This window comes from Myotis lucifugus, unplaced genomic scaffold (assembly GCF_000147115.1).
Source record: "Myotis lucifugus unplaced genomic scaffold, Myoluc2.0 scaffold_525, whole genome shotgun sequence".
Taxonomy (NCBI): Eukaryota; Metazoa; Chordata; class Mammalia; order Chiroptera; family Vespertilionidae; genus Myotis; species Myotis lucifugus.
This window is the reverse complement of record NW_005871573.1, coordinates 519,251-542,326: the sequence shown is the minus strand read 5'-3', so window position 1 is coordinate 542,326 and position 23,076 is coordinate 519,251. Positions and strand designations below refer to the sequence as shown.

Sequence of the window (23,076 nt, the reverse complement as noted above, 5' to 3'; positions counted from 1 at the left end):
TTTAGATCATTTATGGTGTCTTTTTTTTGTGTGTAAATTGATCCATTCTTCATTCCCTTCTCTGTATTGGACTTTGCTAAATATCTGAACGTATATCTTATTGGCTTCATATAATGGACTGTTTTCCTATAAAAGTTTTCTTGATCTATATAAAATACCTACAAGGAGCAGAAAGCATTATAAAATTTGCTTGTATTTGCTGTTTCTGGAAGTAAATCGATATGTGTCTTTCATTTATAGCGGTTAGCATATTGGTATGTATGTTATTTTGAGGGCATAGTTAGATTTTTAAAATAGATTTTTTTTAGTATAAATCCTATGGATCAAGATAAACTAGTCTGTGTGGCATCCATAATCCAGCATCAGAGTTTAGCAACCCAAAGCATAACTACAGTTTTTTACATTGATTTTCAGGGAGAGGAAGAGTGAGAGAGAAAGAGACAGAGAGAGAGGGAGAGAGAAAAGAGAGAAACATGGATTTGTTGCCTCCTGCATGCGCCCTGACTGGGACTCGAACCCGCCCACCACCCTTTGCTTTTCTAGTTATCAATTTATAGTTATCAAGTCTCTGACTTTATGTAAACCCTATGGAAACGTAAGAATGAAAATGTATAACTTGCCCCTCATTCCTTGGCTATATCACTAACATGTGCCAGTAGGAATCAGAGAACGGTATCGTAGGACACCAGTAGGTGTCAGCCACAGCCTAGGCAACAGTCTGCTTGCTTACCAGGCTTTTGGGGCGGGGTCTAATAAGTGGAGTTTTCCCCCCAAATCCCAGTGTTGTAATAAATTGCAATTTTCCAAGGTCACCGTGCTTATTTATTTATTTTAAATATATTTTATTGATTTTTTACAGAGAGGAAGGGAGAGAGATAGAGAGTTAGAAACATCGATGAGAGAGACATCGATCAGCTGCCTCCTGCACATCTCCCACTGGGGATGTGCCCGCAACCCAGGTACATGCCCTTGACCGGAATCGAACCTGGGACCTTTCAGTCCGCAGGCCGACGCTCTACCCCCTGAGCCAAACCGGTTTCGGCACCGTGCTTATTTAAAGATAAAAGCCCAACGTACTTATTTGTTAATAAAGACACAGCAATGCACAGTTGGCAGCAGAAACTTTATTCATTACTCAGTTGTGTGTGTAGCTTTGTGACTCAAAATAAAACAACAACAACCCGCCTAGCTTGTCAGGAAAGATTAGAATGGATGTGCAGGAGCCGTCCTGTGAGTTAGCCAGGTAAGATGTTGCTATTACAGCAGGCAGACCTAGATGAGAGTCAACATTGCCTGCTTTCTGGACAAGTTCTCTAGTTTTTCTAGGATATTTTGTTGGGGTGCCAATACATGGAGGTGTATATCCTTCCTCTTCTTAGGGAAGATAACGGTGCGAATAGAAACATTTTGGGGGTTGGGACAGCCCCAGGAGTACCACCGGAGAAAAGACTTGTCGTGAAGGGCCTCATGGCAGACAGTGACAGCAGAACCTGAGGGACAGAATCACAGCTCTTGGCATTTGGAAGCTAAAGGTGGTTTTATCAAGAGCGGGTTCTCGGTAAATGCTTCACTGACTTCGGAACCATGTTCACATGCACTGCTGTTGGGTCATCATAAAGGGCGAGGATGGATGGGAAGCAGCTTGGGATGCTGTGTTAAGTATTTGAATAGATCAGAATCCCAGTGTGACATTAACAATGTCACTTCCTTTTTTTGTGGCGGTGGCTGCTAATCTCTCACCCGAGAACATTTTTTCCATTGATTTTTTTTTAGAGAGAGTGGAAGGGGTGGAGGGCGGGGGAGAGAGAGGGAGAGAAACATCGATGTGAGAGAGATACATCGACGCCCACGTGCGCCCTGCTCAGGGCCCTCGAAAAGATAATGGTTTGTACTTAAGCTATTTAGAGATGTTTACACATTTTTCAAAAATAAAATTTAATTCTGAGTTTTTCATTTTCAGCCAGAAAACCTTGCTCAGAAGCTTCCAAACCTGGTGGAACTGTGAGTATCTTTATTCAATTCTTTTTAAAAAACAGGGATCAAAATAATTTTAAGTTGTTTGAAATAGTAGGAAATATAATGTTCATGTATTAATTTATTTTTTAGTATCATGAGCATGATAGACCTCTGGTTCCGCTAAGCCCAAAAGTCTTTTAAAGTATTTTAACCGTTTAAATTTGTGTTTTCAATATCTCACTTCAAGGTGGTGAAGATGCTGAAAAGTTCAATTTTTCTGGTTGCAGCATCTTTGTCACAGAATCATTCCGGATAGTCCATGTAACTGGCAACATTTATTGTTACCACTATTCCATGTGATACTTGATACAAACAGTGAAACACTATAAAAGATTTAAAATGTCTTAAAAGCCTCCTTACCTGCATCCTCCATGCTTTGTTTTATTTATTTTTTAAAAACATGTTTTTATTGATTTTGAGAGAGAGAAGAAGGGAGATGGATAGAGCGATAGAAATGAGAGAGAAAAATCATCAAGCGGCTGCCTCCTGCACGCCCCCCACTGGGGATGGAGCCCACAACCCGGGCATGTGCCCTGACCAAGAATCGAACTGGTGCCCTCTTGGTTCATAGATTGATGCTCAACCACTGAACCACACCGGCCGGGCCCACTATACCTTTCAACCAGTTTCTCCCATTCTTAACATCTCCCAATTCCATGGTACATGTGTCAGAACAAAAAAACTGACATTGGCATGTTACTGTTAAGTAAAGTCTATACTTAATTTCTATTTAAAAAAACACACCCTGCCACACCATTTCCCAAAGTGGCTGTGCTAGCTTGCGCTCCCACCAGCAATGAATGGGAGCTCCTGTGTTAGGAACATGATGAACACTTAGTCACATCGAAAACACCATTTCAACTTCTCTGGGCTTTAAGCTGCTAAGCTTATGATTACAAATGACTCACGATATAATCATAATTCTCACAACAATAACAATAGCATTCATTGAACTCCATTCAGAGAGCGTTGCATATGTTGATTCATTTATTTCTTACAACGTCTCTATGTTCTAATTGGTGCTATTACCATCTGCTTCTATAGACAGAATGCAAGAGGTTAAGTCATTCTGATCACATGGCTCTAAAGGCGAAGAGCCTGCTCTCTGATCCACTCTAACAGCAATGATTCTTTTTTTTTTTTTAATATATTTTTATTGATTTCAGAAAGTAAGGAAAAGAGAGAGAGAAAAACATCAATGATGCGGGCTGGATCCCCAGTAGGGGGTGTGTAGGAGGCAACCGATCAGTGTTTCTCTCTCATCATTGATATTTCTAGCTCTCTCTCCCTCCTCCTTCCTCTCTGAAATCAGTACAAATAAATTTTTAAGAAAAAATAAAATGTGGAATCATTTTATGTACACAAAACAAGGAACATGGACTCGTGTAATTACTATTTAAATTGTGTTAGACCCAGCAGGTTAATACCTACTTCAAAATTAATTTAGTCCAGCATAGAATAATCTTCTTAAGTTTATTTTCTATCTTTCTTATTCTGTGTCACACTTGATATTAGACTTTAAAATGGAGAAGAGTATTTTGAAATTCTATTTTTAAAGATTTTATGAAGATTGGATAGTGGGGTACAATAAATAAAAGGATAGGTTTGAAAATAAAGTTTCCAAAAGTCTAGTTTTCTTGTCTCAAAATCAATGCTATAAATTTATTTTAAAAATTATTACTGTATGATCTCCAGTGGTCCTTATTGTTTTATTCTGATGTTAGTGGGCTGCTTCTGATTGTATAAAATCTCCACCAGAGGGTGCTGCAGGCACTTCGCCTGGATTTGTCAGCCTTGAACTTTTTTTCTTTTTTATGAAAAGAATTTGATCCTTGTTTATGAAATTCATTTTGCTATAAAATAAATTCTGTGCCTTGACAGTTACGTATTTCTACAGATACTACAAGTGATGAGTATTTAATCTCTCCAGAATTCTTGGTTATCAGTAAGCATGCTTGCTGACTGGAAATATCTCTGGTTTGATTATTTCGTGAAGTTATCCTTTAGAAACGAAAAGTTGCATTTTCCTGTACACATAAGTGCTGACTTTTCTTCACACCATAACTGTATCTCTGAAAACCTGAATAGTTTAAAACAAAGTAGGAAACTAGTTTGTTTTATGAGGTTGAAAAAATACCTCTAGTTTTTCTTTTGTGTATATTTTAAAATAGCGCTTAAAGCCCTAGATGGTTGGCTCAGTGGATAGAGCGTCAGCCTGGGGACCAAAGGGTCCTGGGTTCGATTCCAGTCAAGGACTCATGCAGGAGTCAACCAATCAATATGTTTCTCTCACATCGATATTTCTCTGTCTTTCCCTCTCTCTTCCACTGTCTCTAAAAATCAATGGAAAAATATCCTCGGGGGAGGATTAAAAAAAAAGATAAAAATCCTGCTTATTACAGAAAATGTCAAAAATACAAAAAAAGCCCAAAAAGAAAATAAAAATACATATTAAAAACAAAAAATAAAACAAAATAGCAATTAAATCAATAAATAGTTTTAATATTTGCAATCCCAGCATGAAATATTTCAAAGTATTATTAGTTATCTATGATGATCATATATTTTGTGTTATGTACTTAGAATAGGGCGTTAAAGAAAGTTTGGTCCCTTTATATTTGATATATTTCTAAGTGAGCATTTTACAAACCCATTCTGTAGCAGAAGTTCTGAATAACAACAGCTTTTTCTTTTTTTTTGTTATTTTCCCCAGGTACCTTCATTCAAATAACATAGTTGTGATTCCAGAAGGTGAGTAAGCGCACTTCTAACTTTTAGTTAGGAGAGACTATAGTTTAAGCTTTCCTTTCTAATAGTAGAACAGATAGTGTCTTTAAACCTAGTGTGGTTGGTATATTAGTGAGTTTTAATTATAAACCATCTTTAATTTATTTGTTTCACAGACTCTTCCCCCAATTAGTCAATCCAGTTAAGAATTATGACTCAATGACATTAATAGAGTCCAAAATGGTTATAATGATTAGATAAATTATCTTTAGATATATTGTGGTTGGGTAAATAACAAAATAATAAGTTCTAAATTCAGTAAATCCAGTTAAGAATTTCGGTTAGACTGAAAATATCCTTCTATATTGTTTCATGAATTTATTTTTTTATTCAAGTAATATTTTGCATTGTTTTAAAAATGTTGATTTGTGCTTTTTTAAAGTCATTTTATATAGAGGTAGACGTCTTATCACCTCCATAAAATTTAGTATGATTTTATTATTTTGGGAACAACTCGAGTAGTACATTGTGAGATGGTGATACTAAGTATGCAAATATTTCAACTTGGAGTTCTTGCATTAGAGATCTGGCATAACGCTTGGGTCCAATTGATTTTGCCTTTCCCCTCCTTTTCTCTTTGAAGCCATTGGATCCCTTATAAAACTCCAGTGTTTGGATCTTAGCGACAATGCCTTAGAAATCGTTTGCCCAGAAATTGGTCGTCTGAGAGCTTTGCGTCATCTTCGATTAGCTAATAACCAACTGCAATTCCTACCTCCAGGTAATCGTAGTCGGGGGCACACGGTCTCTTTTCTCTTACAAGTCTGTTTTCATTCATGTTTCTCACTGTGTCTAGGCAGTGGGCTTTGGAAAGATTTGTAAGTATTTGATTGTCCATTTGTTTGACTATGAAGCTAAGAAATGTGGGGGGGAAATGTGACAGTTCCCAGATGCAAACATAAGAAGGAGGCATTTATGTTTTTGAGCTACACTTACCACAATTGAGCATTAGTCTTCAGATCACTGCTCTGGTGAAATATTTGTACAAAAAGCTACTTCACTTCTGAAGTTCAGCTCTGAATTTCACATCAGGGAATTTAGGGGAAATTTGCACGGTGTGATCATTTTAGTATCAAAAAGGCAGATATATAGTGTTTTCTCTCATTCTCTAGTGAGATAACGGATGTACATTAATAAGATATGATTTAATAAGAAGCCATACAAGAATTTAGCAGCACCATTTAAGTTTGATCTTAGGCTTAATGGTCAGTTTTGCCTACTGAACATTCTATTAGATTGTGACGTACCTATAGACCAGGGGCGGGGAACCTTTTTTCTGCCAACCCATGTGGGTATTTATAACATCCTTCGCAGGCCATATACAATTATCAACTTAAAAATTAGCTTGCTATACTTGGTCATAATATTTCTTTATGATTTAAGGAATACTATCTCCAGAGTTATGCAAGTACAGAAATTTCTGGATGAATACACAATACATGATTAGTTTTGAGACTTGATGTGCTGGCCTTCACATAAAAGTTCAATATTGCTTATAAAAATGATACTGGTTGCCCTGGCCGGCTTGGCTCAGTGGATAGAGTGTCGGCCTGTGGACTGAAAGGTCCCAGGTTCAATTCCAGTCAAGGGCATGTACCTTGGTTGCAGGCACATCCCCAGTAGGGGGTGTGCAAGAGGCAGCTGATCGATGTTTCTCTCTCATCGATGTTTCTAACTCTCTATCCCTCTCCCTTCCTCTCTGTAAAAAATCAATAAAATACATTTTTAAAAAAAATGATACTGGTATAGCAGTCAGTTTAAAAAATAATTTCTTAACCTCATATAATGTCTTTTCAAAACTTTCTATTCAAAATACATTGCTATTACTGCATATAATTTACTCAAAACATGCAAACTATAATTACTATAAGAATTTTCAATATAGTATAGGAATATGGTCTTTCCTTTAGATTTTATCATCGGTAATAAGGCTCAGGGTGTTTCATCGTTCTACCTTTGTCAGGTTCACATATCCAGATATTCAGGAAATTGGATTCTCTTTTGGAGATTACCTCAAAAATGTATCATTAAAATGATACTTTAAATTTTCCTGTATGGGACTTAGAAAGATATATTGTAGAATCAAAATGCATGGATGGATAGAACACTGTTTGTAAGCCCTTTTGATGTATGTTTAAGTAACACGAGACTAGAATTCCCTGTTAAGCCATTGTTCTTTGTATTCTATTATTCTCTTTTCCTGTAACGTAAGACGTTTTGCGGTAGAATGTGGCCATTTCCTTCCATTATATACTCTCGGAGGTTAAGGATGTACGGCCGATAGCATTGACTGCTTCCTACTCACCAGAGAAGGACATAGGTTTCCTGACGCCTTTCATGTAATTTTTTATTTATATCACACCTGTTGCTTAAAAGATTGGAGGTATTTATCCCTGATTTCATCTCCTTAGCTTATTTCTGTTGTCTGTGTTTGTGTTTGCTTGTTTTGAGTAAAATTATATGCGGCAATAGCAATGTATTCTGAGCCATGTATAGACTTTCTTTTTTCTTTCTGGAGTTTAATGAATAGCAATGGACTAGGTCTTGTTATCTGATTCACTTTATATCTCTGTTTATGAGGTAATTGCAGTGCTATAATTTGAATGCGTGAGGGGCTAGGGACACCTCTGCAAATGTTTGATTATGTTTGGGCACATACTACGGAAATGTATTTTAATTATAGTTTTTAAAAATGGGAGGATGCCATGTTGTCTCCATTTGATGACAATAGACATGTGGCTATGGGATTGATCTCCCTTCTACCTAGTTCATGCTAGTACATGTAGACTTCCTTTTTTAAAAAAATACATTTTTATTTATTTCAGAGAGGAAGGGAGAATGAGAGAGAGAGAGAGACATCGGTAATGAGAGAGAATCATTGATTGGCTGCTTCCTGCACGCTCCACACTGGGGATGGAGCCTGCAACGCAGGCATGTGCCGTGACTGGGTATTGAACCGTGACCTCATGGTTCATAGGGCGACGCTCAACCACTAAGCCATGCTGGCCGGACCGTGTAGACTTCTTACTCGTTATATTCCCTTGAAAGACTTAACGTTTTACTATGTGTATTTGTTGTGGTTGAATACGCTTTGAATATAAGATCGTAATCAATATTCATAACTTTAGAGCATATTTGAAATATCTACTGGATATAGAGAGTTTTAAGATTAGGATCTCAAAATGCATTACGAGGGTTTCATGAGCGCCCTCAATGGTATGCATTTTGCAGAAGAGTATACAACTTGTAATTAGTAATTGTGACATGTGCTCAGAGCCTTCATAAGAAAAGTGAAGACCCAAAGAGCATTCGGAGCCAAATACTACATGTTGGATTAGACAGAGAGTAGTCCATTGTGAAAACTTGGTAGGGCAGAGAGGCTTGGGCTAGGACAGTGCATTGTGGGAAAATGACCGGGAAGATCAAGGTCAGCGTAACAAGGTCTGTTTGTACCGATTTCCCTTGGCCTTGAGTCCCCGTTTCTGGAAATAAGAACGTCTCCTGGTACAGGGAGTGCACCTTTTGCACGGGGCTTTCCAGACCCCAAGGGCAGAGCCAGGCCGCTCAGGGCGTCCCTGAGGGCCAACCCCAGGCCCAGAGAGCGGAGCCCTGGTCCACAGGCCCTTGTCCTCTGTTAAGGATGCTTTACCTCATTTGATTACTTAAAGGAGTAGAGGGGTCGGCTCGACTCTACTGGGCGAGGCTCAGGCCTACTGGGGATGGAGCCCGCAACCCGGGCATGTGCCCTGACTGGGATTCAGACCATGACCTGGTTCATAGGTTGCTGCTCAACCACTGAGCCACACCCACTGGGCATGATGATGCTTTAAAAAAAAAAAAAAGCAAAAGGAGAAAAGTTAGTCCTTCAGACTTGGAAATCCTCTCCTATCACTCATACCACTGATGAAGGCCTGGACTGTTCCTCTGTTGAAAAGATTGAAAAGCAGCTAACATCATAACAGCAGAGATCCAATTTGAAATCTTAAGGGATGATCGTCCAAGTTCGCCTCACACGCAGTGCCTTTTCTCTTTCCTTTCTGCATATAATTAATTTTCTTCACCATGATCTATTAGAGGCGTGGTGCTCTATGGGAACCATCGAGTACTGTCCGGCCAGTGTTGCTCAGTGATTAAGCATCAACCTATGAACCAGGAGGTCACGGTTCAATTTCTCGGTCAGGGCACATGCCTGGGTTGCATGTTTTTAAGACACAGCCTATTATTGACAATTCAGAAATTTAATTTTATTTTTGGATCTAAATCAACTTGCAGTATTTTAGAGGTGTTGTTTTATGACATCAGAAAATTCTAGCTTCATGTCAAACTATATAATTGTGAAGAAAAATGAACAGGTAGGCTATAGGGTATGTGCTGAAATAAGTATTAGTTTAAAAGTGTCTTCAATATGTAAAAAAGTTATTTTTTTTAATGTGTTATTGGGAACATGCTTGGTTCTTACTTCATCTATAAATTATGGTTTAATCTGTTAAAGGTTTTAATTTAAATCAGATTATCTATTCTGCAAGTAATTTGGAAGTTAATGACTGTTTTAGTGAATGAAAAGCTGTATGATTTGCCAAGGGTTGATGTAATAGAAGTAATTAAAGAAAATTTAGTTTGATATGGGTTGTTACCAAGTTCTCCGCCACACTCCACACATAATTGACATCACAGTTCTTTGTTTAATACTTTTTATTATCCCTTTTAAAAAATTAACATTATGTAATATACACAATATGTAAACCCTCATGCCCTGTTATGTCATGCCTTTTAGAAACAGAAAGCAGATTTCCAAGGCTGTCATTATGCCCTTCATAAAATCAAAGCCATCAGAATTACCATAAACTCTGATGTTGGATGTTAGTGGTAGAAGGACTATACAACCCATCAAGTTAAAATTTAGCTACCACATTGGATAAGCAAATGGAGGCCTAGGGACCAAGGGACATTAATTTTATAGGCTTTTGCTTTATTGAACATTCACAATTCTTAAAGCTCCATGGAATTCTCAGTGTGGGAAACTTAAATATCTATCATTTGAAGAGCAGAAATTTTAAAAATTGAGGAAGCCCAATTTATCTGGGGTTTTTGTTGTTGTTGTTGTTGTTTTTTATTTGCTGGAGTATGCTATTGACATCACATTTAAGAACTATTCACCAAATCTAGGGTCACAAAAATTTTTTAAGTTAATTATTGTATGTGATGTGAAGAAACGGTTCAGATATTTTTAGATAGGGGATATTCAGTTTTTCCAGTACAATCTGTTGAAAGACTATTTTTTCTTTGTTGAAATCAGTTGACTGACCATGAACATATGGGTTTATTTCAAATGTTCTGTTCCCATTAGTCTTTATGTCTGTCCTTATGGCAATACCATATTGGCTCGATTACTGTAGCTTTATAGGCAGTTTTGAAGTGAGCTTGTGTAATTCCTTCAACTTTGTTCTTTTCCAAATTTCTTTAGAAAAAAAGTCAAATTTCATTGATTTTTTTTTTTTTTACTACCAAAAAAAGTTTATTTTTCTTCCTTTTTGGGGATTCCAGCTGTGTATATATGTTTATGCATATATGGTAGCAATAAGAAGGTAAAGATGGAATGGAGGACTTTGTATCAAAGTGATCCATGGAGATAATTATACTAACCAGTATAATTTCTAATCACTCAACCTAGTTCTTCTTTTTAAATATGTTTTTATTCATTTCACCCACATAAAAATATAGCTTTTGTAGCAAATATCCATTTAATTTTTTAATTCTTTCATAAAACTAAAATAAATATTACTTTGAAATGTATCAATATTTAACAAAATGCTTATAAGAATAATATTATTCAGCTATTGCTAGAACTAAAATTCTCCCAATATCTTTAAGATTCTTTAGGTTTTGATAAAGGATTGGGATATGTTCACAAATACTTCCAGGAATGTTAATGAACAACCACTGCCTTTTTAAACCTCTTGGACATGCTAACTGGGGGCAAGTAAAATTTGGAAAGTGGAAAATTCATATTTATCCTTCTATATGTTTATGTCATTTTAAAAATGTCTTTGAACTTCAACACAGTGATTTTGTTCTCTTGAAATCCTTTTTGTGTTTCTCCACTCGAGTCTCTTTGAATGTTCTACCCAGTTTCTCTAACCCAGGAGGAGGGAACCTTTTATCTGCCAGGGGCCATGTGGATATTTATAACAACTTTCTCAGGCCATACAAACTGATCCACTTAAAAATTAGCCTGCTGTATTCGGTCAGATATTTAATTAACTCACCCCTAACGCCTGGGCAGGGCCAGACCAAATGATTCCATGGACTCCCCACCCCTGCTCTAAACCAGCGGTCGCCAACCTTTCGGACCTCACAGACCACCGCTTGGCGACCGCTGCTCTAAACAGTGCTCTACGTAAAGTCTGTTAGTAAATCTTAGTCAAAATGGTAATGGACAACTGCCCATTTCTTCCTCAGGAAAAAGCTGGCAGTATTTCAGTCCCAGTCATTGAGACGTTAAGCCTCAAGCGGTGGTAGTTCATTTCCTTTCAACAGGATGATTAAGGCTGTGTAGAAGGCTACTTTTGTGAAATGTTTTGATTTCTCCCTTTGTCTTCATTTCATTAGCTCTTAGTATTGCTTCTTATTAGGCTCAATTACTTGGGTGTTTCTAATTAAAAATTAAATCTCTTACAATGATCTTCCTTTGGAGAAGCCGTGCGGACTAATGATGCCGAACCTTTTCTCTCCGCTCTTGGCCTTGACATTGCCTGCTCCGGTTTCCTAATTTAGTAACAGAAATACAAGTATGCACTACTGGGCAGGTTTGGTATGCTGGCACCCAGCCAGGAAGCATGGGCTTCTCAAGTAAGTGGACCAATGGGGATTTGTGGAAAACACAGATTACATTACGTGACGTTACATGAGCTTTGCACTTTACAAATCCCTAACTATTTAAAGGAACTCAGCTAACCCACGCCATCTAAATAAAAGTCAGTTTTGTTGAAACATGCATTCACACTAAATGATATATTGTTTCCTTTTCCAAAATCACCCTTCATTTTTGTAGTTTTAATTTCGTATTTGTGTAAACATATTTTGCCCATTGACTTTTAGAGAGAGTGGAAGGGAGGGAGAGGGAGAGAGAGAGAAACATCTGTGTGAGTGGGTTCCATCGATTGGTTGCCTCCTGCATGTGCCCCATCCACCCCGACCGGGCCCAGGGGTGGAACCTGAGCCACCCCGGCCAGGGCATTGTGTACACTTGTAAAAAGCACTTTCTCTTTCGGTGAATGTATAAATGCATCAAACTTACTTCACTCTATTCAATTATCGTATGCGTGTGTAATACCATTCAAATTAGCCTGATATAACCGAGTTGATAAGATACAAATGTAATGTGCGTTTGTGTGAGGAAGTGAAAGAAAGCGCTGACAGAGATAAACTTCATAAAGGAACACGCCTGGTTTTATAAGGCTGCCCCTGTCCCTGCGCGGCTGGTGGCAGTTGCATCTCCTGCCCTGTGGGCATCCTTAGTATTTGCGTCCTCCCTGTACTCCGGGTGGGTTGGCCCCGGTTGCTTCCTTGAATGTTGGAGCACCAGCTGCTTTCCTGTCTGCTCACACTTGTCCTTCCTGCTGGTGCTTCTTGCCTGGCATAGCCTTGGTCTTCAGGCTCATTGCCTCTGAATTTAGAGAAGAGTCTTGAGGTCCCTTCTTGGCTCCCGCCAACCTTCATGTATTTCTTCTAGACTCTGCCTTTCTTTTTTTTTTTTTTTTTTAATATATTTTATTGATTGTTTACAGAGAGGAAGGGAGAGAGATAGAGATTTAGAAACATCTATGAGAGAGAAACATCGATCAGCTGCCTCCTGCACATCTCCTACTGGGGATGTGCCCGCAACCCAGGTACATGCCCTTGACCGGAATCGAACCCGGGACCCTTCAGTCCGCAGGCCGACGCTCTATCCACTGAGCCAAACCGGTTTCGGCTGGACTCTGCCTTTCATTGTCAAATGAGGGCCCGCCGTCCATCCTGATCATCTTTGAACAATGAATTCTACCACTTGGACGCTCTGAATCACACCAGAGCAGTATGAGTCACAAAATGCAACAAAAGGGATTTCATGTAAACTCAGCAGTCAAATTATATCGACTTTAGGATTCAGATTTTTGTGTTATATAAATGCCATCCAAAAGTTTTAGGAAGAAAGAATACTGACCATCGTGGATTTCTTGACCAAAAGTGGTCAGGTTTTAATCCTTAAAAATAGTCCGTTCTGAAGATGGTCTGCTCCTCACCTTTTGTAATTGGGCAGATGTCCAGTCCTCGTCAGGCCTCCTCCCTCTTCCCTCCCTCCCTTATCTCAGGCCTCTGCCTCCCAGGGGCTCAGTGCTCTCAAACTCCACATCCCACGGAGACTGACTCAGAGCTCCTCTGCTACTGGCCTTCCCTTTGCGTTCCTGAGAGAGGGCACTGTCCTAACAAGGTGTTGGCTGCCAAAGAGACGGGCAGAGGGGAGGTCTCTGTTGTCAGAGACTCAAAATGGTATCCACTGGTTACTAGGCAACGCAAAACATTTGGGAAGAACTAGAATACAGATATTTTGGCAGCCTCAGTAAATTTAATTTCTTAAATGCACTCTATTCATGTTGCTGTTTTTTGCTAGTAATAATAATTTTAAAACAATACCTTTTTTACAAAATATATCTTTTTTTAAATATATTTTATTGATTTTTTACAGAGAGGAAGGGAGAGGGAGAGGGATAGAGAGCTAGAAACATCAATGAGAGAGAAACATTGATCACCTGCCTCCTGCACACTCCCTACTGGATATGTGCCCACAACCAAGGTACATGCCCTTGACCAGAATCGAACCTGGGACCCTTGAGTCCGCAGGCCGAAGCTCTATCTACTGAGCCAAACCGGTCAGGGCACAAAATATATATTTTAATTGATTTCAGAGAGGAAGGGAGAGGGAGCGAGAGATAGAAACATCACCGATGAGAGAGAATCATGGATCGGCTGCCTCCTGCACGCCCGTCCATTGGGGATCGAGTTCGCAACCCGGGCATGTGCCCTTGCCAGGGATCAAATCTGGGACCCTTCAGTCCGCAGGCCGATGCTCCATCCCCTGAGCCAAACCAGCTATGGCTCTCATGGAATCTTTTCTATTTTTGTTTACCTTTCAGCAATTTGACTGTTATGTGTCTAGATATGGATTTCTTTGTGTTTTTCCTACTTGGAATTCATTGAACTTCTTGGATCTGTAGATTAATGCTTGTCATCAGATGTAGAACATTTTCAGCCATTGTCTTTTAACATATTTTTTTCTCCCACTTTCTCATTTTCCTCTCCTTCTGGAACTCCCATTACAGATATGATGGTATCCCACAGGTCTCTGGGGGCGCTGATCATTTTCTGTTGATTTTTTTTTCTATTCTCCAAACTTAATAATTCCTATTGACATGTCTTTGAGTTTACTGTTCTTTCCTCCACCATGTCAGCTCTGATCCTGAGACCATCTAATGACTATTTACTTCAATTATTGTATTTTCCACTTTAGAATTTCTCCTTGGCTCTTTTTATGGCTTTTTTTTTTTTCCTATTTAGATTCTCTATTGATTGAGTCATTGTCATCATAGTTTTCTTTAGTTTTTGACATAGTTTCCTTTGCTTCTTTAAACACATTTGTAACAGCTGCTTTGAAATCTCTGCCAAGTTCAACATCTGGACCCATTCAGAGTTAGTTTCTGTTGACTGCTTCTCCCCATGCCGCCCCCCCCCCATGCCCCCTGGTTATGGGTCACACTTTGCTATCTTGTATTTTTGTTGTTGTGGAAAACTGGAAAATCTAGTTAACATACTGGGACAACTTTGGATTTTGATTTATTTTTCTGAAAGTTGGTTTATTTTTTAAATTCTCGTTCCTTTCTGTGATTTAAATTTCAGACTCTTTCCCCCTCTGTGGTATGTAGCTGCTCAGAGTTTAGTCTTGTGTTTTTTTAATCTGGCTCCGTAGGGGCAGCCACTATGTATAGCTGAGGAGCAGCCATTGATTTGGAAAGAAGTTCGCTCAAACACTTCCAGCCCGCGAGGCTCCTGTCTTACGCGACTTGAAATGTGTGTGGATTGTCAAGTGCCTTCAGAGGGTGTCAGCTGTCACATCTGCTCTGCTGTTGACTTTGTGCAGACTCTCGGGTCTTCCCTGCACGGACACACGGTTCCTCGGTTGTGGAAGGATTTGCGGAGAGCATATCTAGCACTTCATCTGCTCTCTCCTTTCCAGAATCGCCCAGTTCAATTTATGGCTGTTCAACCACTCATTCCAGCGGGGTCTGCAATCCCAGGCTAGCAAAGCACATGCTTTCCTCATTCTTTTCCTATGCCATTTGCCACTTTTAGCTAAAAAGAAAAAAAGAAAAAGAAAAAAAAAAGCTGTGAGATTTCTCCCCACCCCCAAGTCAAGGATGCTCTCTGACTGCAGGCTGCTGGCTGTCCTAGCCATTCCTTGTCAGCCCTGCCTTGGTAAGCTCACATTCTTGAGATTGAGCTCGGGGCCTGGATGGGAGAGGAGCCACCCCAAGCAATAAAAGGCTGCAGACTCCCACTGTTCTTGAATGAAGCTTTAACAGGTTCCCAAGAATAGACACTTACGAATTTGTCTGCCTTTGGGTGGTTTCCAGAGTCCTGAAATAGTTGGTTCTTTCCAGTTTTGTCCAGAGTTCTGCTTGGTTTTGGTGGAGAAACTTCACCCAGCTCTTCACACCACCTTCAGCCCCACTCTTTTGAAATATTCTTAAGCCATTTATGTAATATATTTTTATTGATTTCAGAGAGGAAGGGAGAGGGGGAGGGAGAGAGAAACATCGATGAGAGAGAAACATCGATCGGCTGCCTCCTGCACACCCCCTACTGGGGTTCAAGCCCGCAACCCGGGCATATACTCTGACTGGGAATCGAACCCTTGACCTCTTGGTCCATAGGTCAATGATATTTTATTCAGATACTGTAAAATGGATTATTTGTAGTTATTCTCTTCAACGTAATAAAATGAAAAATAAGTTTTTATGCTGGACTTTGATGCTGTGATATTTCTTGAGGCAGCGGTTATAATAGTTTTATGCCAACAATGGACACCTGGTGATCTCATTCAGGTCAAAAACTCCATTGTGCTACCTCGGTGAAGAGGAAAAAAAGCCTACCTAGAAGAAATCTGGGAAGCAGACAATCACTAAAATATAACATAGAAATGAAAATCGGCGTATGTGGTCTCCATTAATCTTGCCGAATGAAGACAATAAAGGGTTTTTCTAAGTAGCAATTCGTGTATTGACACAAAGCAATGATACAGATGCTAAGTTTTAGAATAAATGCTTTTCCATTTCAAAGACAGGCTGTATCTAAAGAAGAGATAGAGGCCACTTCAGTCTAGCAGTGGGTTAGATTATAGTTGGCCCTCAGGGAGAACACTTTCAAGAAACGTTTTCTTATCTTCTATAGTAGTCTCAGGGCATTTTACTAGGGTCAGATCAACCATTTGGTTAGATAACCAATAAACACCTGGTAAGTAACTTATTTCGAATGACATTGAAAGAAACTTTAGGGCATCATTTAATTGCACACAAAGCACCAGGTAAAATGTCAAAACTGTGATTTTTTTTTTTGAAGTATGTCTTTCACATTTTAAAATTTCTATTGGGAATTAGTTGCCAAGTCTGACACCCAGACATAACTATTTAAGTCCTATCCGTGTCCGTGGTGTTACTCCGATGCCGGGTGTTTCAGAGCATTTTATTTAAAAGCTCCCAAATAATATGTAATCGTCTTTCCTAATTAACAGGCCTTCTTAATTGCTTGTTTGCTATTACTTCTATTAGACAAATGCACAGTTAATAGACTTTTTTTTTTTTCAGTGAGCTTTCTGGTATTGTTAATTTTATTCTTTCTTGTGATTGTTCGTTATAACCTGCCACACATTCTTATGAATATATAGTAAGCTCCGTACGATTGGTTTTCATTTTTTTATTTCACCAAGGTAGTCCTACCCATTTTCTGAAAGATCATCTACTTCCTAAGAGCTCCTTTCTCTATGTTAGACATAACAAACATGTACATAATGTGTTCATAATTGATTCTGTGATAAAACTGCATAATTAAAAAGGCACTTATATTTAGAATTTACATTTAGAATATTGTGTAGTTTAATGAGCTGAAAAATAAATAATTGTTTTCTGCCATGTCTTGTTGAATCTATGGCTATTTCACTTAATCACTTTAGGTACATGTTATGGTGTTTTTATAAATGATTTCTTATTTTAAAAATATATTTTTATTGATTTCAGAGAGGAACAGAGAGGGAGAGAGAGATAAACATCAATGGTGACAGAGAATCATTCATCCATCGGCTGCCTCCTGCACGCCCCCTACTGGGGGTAGAGTCTGCAACTTGGGCATGTGCACTGACTGTGAATTGAACCATAACCTCCTGGTTCATAGGTCGATACTCAAGCACTGAGCCATGCCAGCTGGGCTGTGGATGATTTTTTTAAACATCAAACCACCAGATCTAAATATTTGAGTAAATAACCCAAGTGGCACGGCTTATGAGTGACAGGGTTATGGCTTAAATGTATTTCTACTATCAGAGTATGAACCTTCCACCGCCAATCTAGAGCGAGCGAATGAGCGAGGGACACGCTGTTACGCAGAACGGAACCTGGCCCTGAAATATTGTCCTCTTGTCGCTGTGTGCTCTCCCCTACCTGCTGTAGCTTCCATTAGAGCTGTCTTCGTGGCACCGGAAAAAGCCAGTGCTTGAAAAATACCAAACCTTGTTATTGACTCTGTGGTCACTGCCCTGGCATGGAGTGGGTGGCTTCCTTCCCATCCCCATTTAAATTTCAGATGAGGTCAGTGTGCATCAGCAGAGAATGATGGTCGAGGGAGCCTCCTGCTTTCTCTGTAGAAACGGCACTCTCGTGTTATTTTTATGCTTCGTGTAAGTAATTATTGCGTTGGCAACAGGGAAGTCATTTTCGGGATATTCTATAAGTAGCTGCAAAGTTGTAAGGTATTGTAGGTGTAGCATAAAAGGAAACCATGCAGACAGCCGTGAAGTTAGGATTATTCTAGGCACACTGAGGAAAGAGAGTCCGCAAACTGATGTTTACTCCTTGGGGAGTCGGGTGCTGACAGGGAAACCAGCTGGGAACAGTAAGATCCCACTAATATTCTAAAAAGAATGCATTGAAACGCTATATCAGTAATACCACACTAATACCAAGATGACTTATCAATGAATATTTTTGAAGGTGTCAGTAATGTTAAATCTATTAAGGATAAAATTAATTATAGACAATTTTATTAAAAAGAAACATAATACTTGCCCGGCCAGTGTGGCTCAGTAGTTGAGTGTCGGCCTAGGAACCAGGAGGTCACGGTTCGATTCCTGGTCAGGGCGCATGCCGGGGGTTGTGGTCTCCATCCCCAGTAGGGGGTGTGCAGGAGGCAGCCGATCCATGCTTCTCTCTCATCACTGATGTTTTTTTCTATCTATCTCTTTCCCTCTCCCTGCCTCTCTGAAATCAATAAAAAACATATTTATAAAAACAGTTCTGGCAGGCTCCTTTAAAGACACCTGCCCAGGTTGGATCATTTGCATACTAGACCTCAACCCCGTGCCTCCGCATTCATATCTATGGGAATAGCTGCAGCTACTGGTGTTATTTGGTTGAACTGTTGCGGTATTGATTCATTTTATTTGCTCAACCTAACTCATGTAACCAGGATGCGATTTATCTTAATTTTGGTTTTGGTTGTAGAGGTTGGCGATTTGAAGGAGCTGCAGACACTAGACATTTCTACCAATCGTTTGCTAGCTTTACCCGAGAGGCTTCACCTGTGCCTTTCTCTGCAGTACCTCACCGTGGACCGAAACCGGCTGTGGTGTGTGCCGCGCCACCTCTGCCAGCTGCCCAGCCTCAATGAGCTCTCCATGGCCGGAAACCGGCTTGCATTTTTGCCGCTTGGTAAGTGAGCGCGTGGATATGGGAAAGCAAAGAGGCCAGAGAGTAAGACAGAACACCTCTGGCTCCTTGACTGGGAAGGAGGAGTTAGTTTTCTTCATTCTGTTTGTCTTGAAGATTCCTCTCTCAGTCCATCTTTGCCATGAAGAAGGCAGGATCCTGCCCAGGTAATAAAGTTCATTTCAGGGTTTGAGATTAAAAGAAAAAAAAAAAATCTGTGCAAAAAATGTGATTAGGGACAAAACATGTGAAATATGAGGTGATTTACTCTGAGAAAGGATTGACATATATAGGGTGTCCCAAAAAATGTCTACACACTTTGAATAATTGTGAAGGCAGTGTTTATCAAAATACATTTCATGTTCAAAATTGAGCCATCAGCGGTTAAAGTGTGTGTGCATTTTTGGGACACTCTGTATGCATATGTACGCATATGTAGTATATTTTACATGTAGATAACCATGCAATTGACAGGGGTTTTCGAGCAACATGAAAGGGTGGCCACTAGTACAGATATATCTGTCAGATACGGGCTTCTTTGTAGAAACATTTGTATCGGGGGTTCTAATGATTAGCATTGCCAGGTAAGCAGACTAGACATTTTTAAAGACTCAGCTAGAAATGTCACTCTGAACCTAGCCGGTTTGGCTCAGTGGATAGAGCATCGGCCCATGGACTGAAGGGTCTCGGGTTCGATACCGGTCAAGGGCATGTACCTTGGTTGTAGGCTTGATCCCAGGCCAGGGGGCCTGCGGGAGACAACCAGTTAATGTGTCTCTCTCACATCGATGTTTCTCTTTCTCTATCTCCCCCCTCCCTTCCACTCTCTCTCAAAATCAATGGAAAAATATCCTCAGGTGTAAAACTATCAAACACAAGAGATATTATTCTGGCTAATACAGAACATTATCCACTGCAGACTTACATAGTTGGCCCATTCTGACATACTATACTAGTATGTAAACAAACATTGGCCTTTAATGAAACAATACATTTATTTTCACTGAGAATTGAATTATTTTAACTGGTAAGAAACGAAAGTGCCACTTAAGAAAATTTCAGTGTGAAACCCCCCAGTCTGTGCTGGACAGTCAGCTTAGCCTCCTTCCCTAGGATCTTCTCTGAAGGAATTCCTGGGATTGATTGCAATCCCTGCCCTAATCTGGAAGACAGAGCTAGCTCACAGTGATCTGGGCTTTTAAAGGAAGCTGGACACTTTGTTCATCACTCGACTCTCTGGCAATGCCTCCTGACGTCTCACATGCTGGGCACAGTGCCAGTCCTCGGGGCATCCACAGCACCCATGCAGCCTGCTCGGTAGTACCATTTCCTAGTTATAGGGGAGCGCCCTGCTTCTGTGCAGTGATCTGTTGACGGAGGTTGTCTAACTCACAGTGAAGCAGGCCGCCCCACCTTTAAATTGCAGCTCTGCCACTGAATAGCTGTGTGAGCTGGAGCTTTGAAAGGCTTTTTCGTTTGTATAAGGCTCAGTAACAGGGCAATATTAATACCTACTTCATACTGCTCTTGAGAATTACATAAGATTCTTTTAAAACACTATTGCTCGCAAATACTGCATAAGCACGCAGTCAATATAAACTATCTTTATTGTTTCCCAAGACTAAGCAAGGGTTGGAGCTGTGTGTCTTCACTTTTGTGCCCCAAGAACCTAGCACAGTGTTGAGCCCATTGCTTGTAATAATGTCTTTGTTACCTGAACTGTGGGACAGAATTCGATTTAGAGATACTGACACCTGCATATTTAAACCAACAACAAAGGCACCCTTCAGTCATTCAAATTCATTAAAATCCACTTATTGTAATTTAACAGTTGTTGATTCACTCTGTATAAAGCATCTGATTAAATTACAATTCACTGTGAAATCTTACTTTGCAAAAGTTGAATAGATCGGAAAGAATATGATTATGTAAAAGATTTTGTGGAGCGTGTGAGTATTTGAAGAAGCTAGCACTTAAAAAATTCATTATTCTGAAAAAGTGGTTGAGAAGTTCTCTTTGTAAAAAGCCTCATGTAGGTAATTTATTTTTTAGTTTTTAATATGTTTTTATTGATTTCAGAGAGAGGAGAGGAGAAGGAGAGAGAGAAACATCAATGATGAGAGAGAATCATTAATCGGCTGCCTCCTGCACACCCCACACTGGGGATGGAACCCAAAACATGGGCATGTGCCCTGGACCTCCTGGTTCATGGGTCAACGCTCAACCACTGAGCCACACTGACTGGGCTCATGTAGGTAATTTATATTAGCTTTAAAGTATTTTCCGAATAGACTCTAAATTACTCTAAATTCATTACAAAGATACCCACATTTTATAGGCATTAAAAATGTTATTATGACTAATTATATATCCAATTGATCAAACTCTGATTATTGGTATAATATCGATAGAGCATTCTGAACAACCTATTTTGGTCTATTGCTTTCCTGGTGCCGCCCCTCTTGGCCTGTCATTTTCTTGAAGAGAATCCATCATTCATCTTTGATAAAAGAAATGAGTTTCACCCTGGTCAGGTCTCGGTAAACAGATCCTGTTGGTCCTGGCCCGGGCTGCGGTGCCGTGCTTGCTTTTACACTGCAGCTCAACAGCAAGCACCCACACACACAGGACCTTTTTGTTCCCTCGGCCGCCATGTGGGCCGCATATGCCGGAGCCTTGAAGTTCAAGGAAAAAGAGTTGGAGTCGGTGCAAGACCGCTAGCTTTTGCTAATTTGCAAGTCACAATACTTTGATCTGGGCGTCTGGAAGGAAAAAAGGAAAACACTTTAGACACTTTAAAAAGCCACATGAAGAAGTTCTTTGTGGCTCTCGCATCTGTGCAGATGTTCACTTCCTTGCTTTATGAAGTTCACGTCCTGAGCATTTTCGCACAGGAACTAGGAAGGGTATTATTGCATGACATATTTTATTGCAAGATATTGGTCCATTAAAATTAACAGAAGGAAGAAAACACACTAGCTCATTAGCTGGTGGGTCACTGGTACCTTCCAAAGGTAATCGTTGCCCGGCCAGTGCGGCTCAGTGATTGACCTATGAACCAGGAGGTCACAGTTTGATTCCCAGTCAGGACACATGCCCAGCTTGTGGGCTCCATCCCCAGTGATTCGCTCTCATCATCGATGTTTCTCTCTCTCTCTCCCTCTTCCTTCCTCTCTGAAATCATTTCTTAAAAAAAAGATTCACAAAGTTAGTTACTGAGTGGAAATTTTCTCTTTTCAGAATAGAAGAAATAGCTCAAAGCGTTTCCCTGCAGAAAGCACTCACACGTCAGCCTCAATATGATTAGAAAGGCCACTCCGTGTGCTTGAGGTTCTGCCGGCGGACAGCTCTCCGGCTGCACGCGCTCCTGAGGTTGTCACAGCGCTGCTCGTACAGCCCGTGACCTTGCTGGGTGTTAGGTGTCGCTGCCTCGCCAGCAGGCCGTGCTGTGTCAGCTAACGCAGGAGTGGCCTGGTTCTCTGTAATTCCGCACTCTTTTGTGATTTTTCTCTTTATATCCAGAAGAGAGAGGTAAAAGAAACCAAGATGCATTGAGCGCCCATTAGTATGCAAGGGATCGAGTTGGCATTGTGCGCACTGTTGAACCTTCATAACGAGCCTGCGGCCTGGGTCCTATTCTCTCCATCTCACAGAGGAGGTGGCAGACACGGAGCCTGGCATTTCCCCCAGCAGCACGAAGCAGGCAGAAGGTGGAAAGCCAGGGTTCAGACCCAGTTCTGACTCCAAAGCCCACTTCCTCGTGTCAGTTCAGTACTGCTTTTTCATCCTCTATATGAGATTGTGTTACTTGGAAAGTTTTAATATCTGTATTAAAAACTCACAGCCATGTGGTCTACTGGCTAACCTCTAATAGACTTTAGCACAGTCGATTCCTGTTTTCTTTCAGCTTCAGTAGAAAATAGTTCAGCTCTGGCCAGTGGTGTTCAGTGGTTAGAGTGTCAGGCTATGCCAGTGATGGCGAACCTTTTGAGCTCGGCGTGTCAGCATTTTGAAAAACCCTAACTTAACTCTGGTGCTGTGTCACATAGAGAAATTTTTTGATATTTGCAACCATAGTAAAACAAATTTATATTTTTGATATTTATTTCATATATTTAAATGCCATTTAACAAAGAAAAATCAACAAAAAAATGAGTTCGCGTGTCACCTCTGACACACGTGTCATAGGTTCGCCATCACTGGGCTATGCACTGAAGGGTCTTGGGTTTGATTCCTGATCAAGGGCACATACCTGGGTTGCAGG

General features: G+C 40.1%; 1 protein-coding gene across 3 annotated transcripts in view; it reads left to right on the top strand.

Moving 5' to 3' along the window:
• The window catches only part of LRRC28 (leucine rich repeat containing 28), a 41,056-nt gene that overhangs the window by 3,204 nt on the left and 14,776 nt on the right, over positions 1-23,076 (top strand). For 2 of the 3 annotated variants that reach the window (XM_014446341.2, XM_023745227.1), the window contains exons 3-6: positions 1,961-2,001; positions 4,730-4,767; positions 5,387-5,524; positions 18,609-18,815. In XM_014446341.2, the coding sequence (XP_014301827.1) occupies positions 1,961-2,001; positions 4,730-4,767; positions 5,387-5,524; positions 18,609-18,815 (424 nt within the window). The remainder of the gene's footprint in view (positions 1-1,960; positions 2,002-4,729; positions 4,768-5,386; positions 5,525-18,608; positions 18,816-23,076) is intronic. The other variant, XM_014446342.2, reaches the window with a different exon arrangement.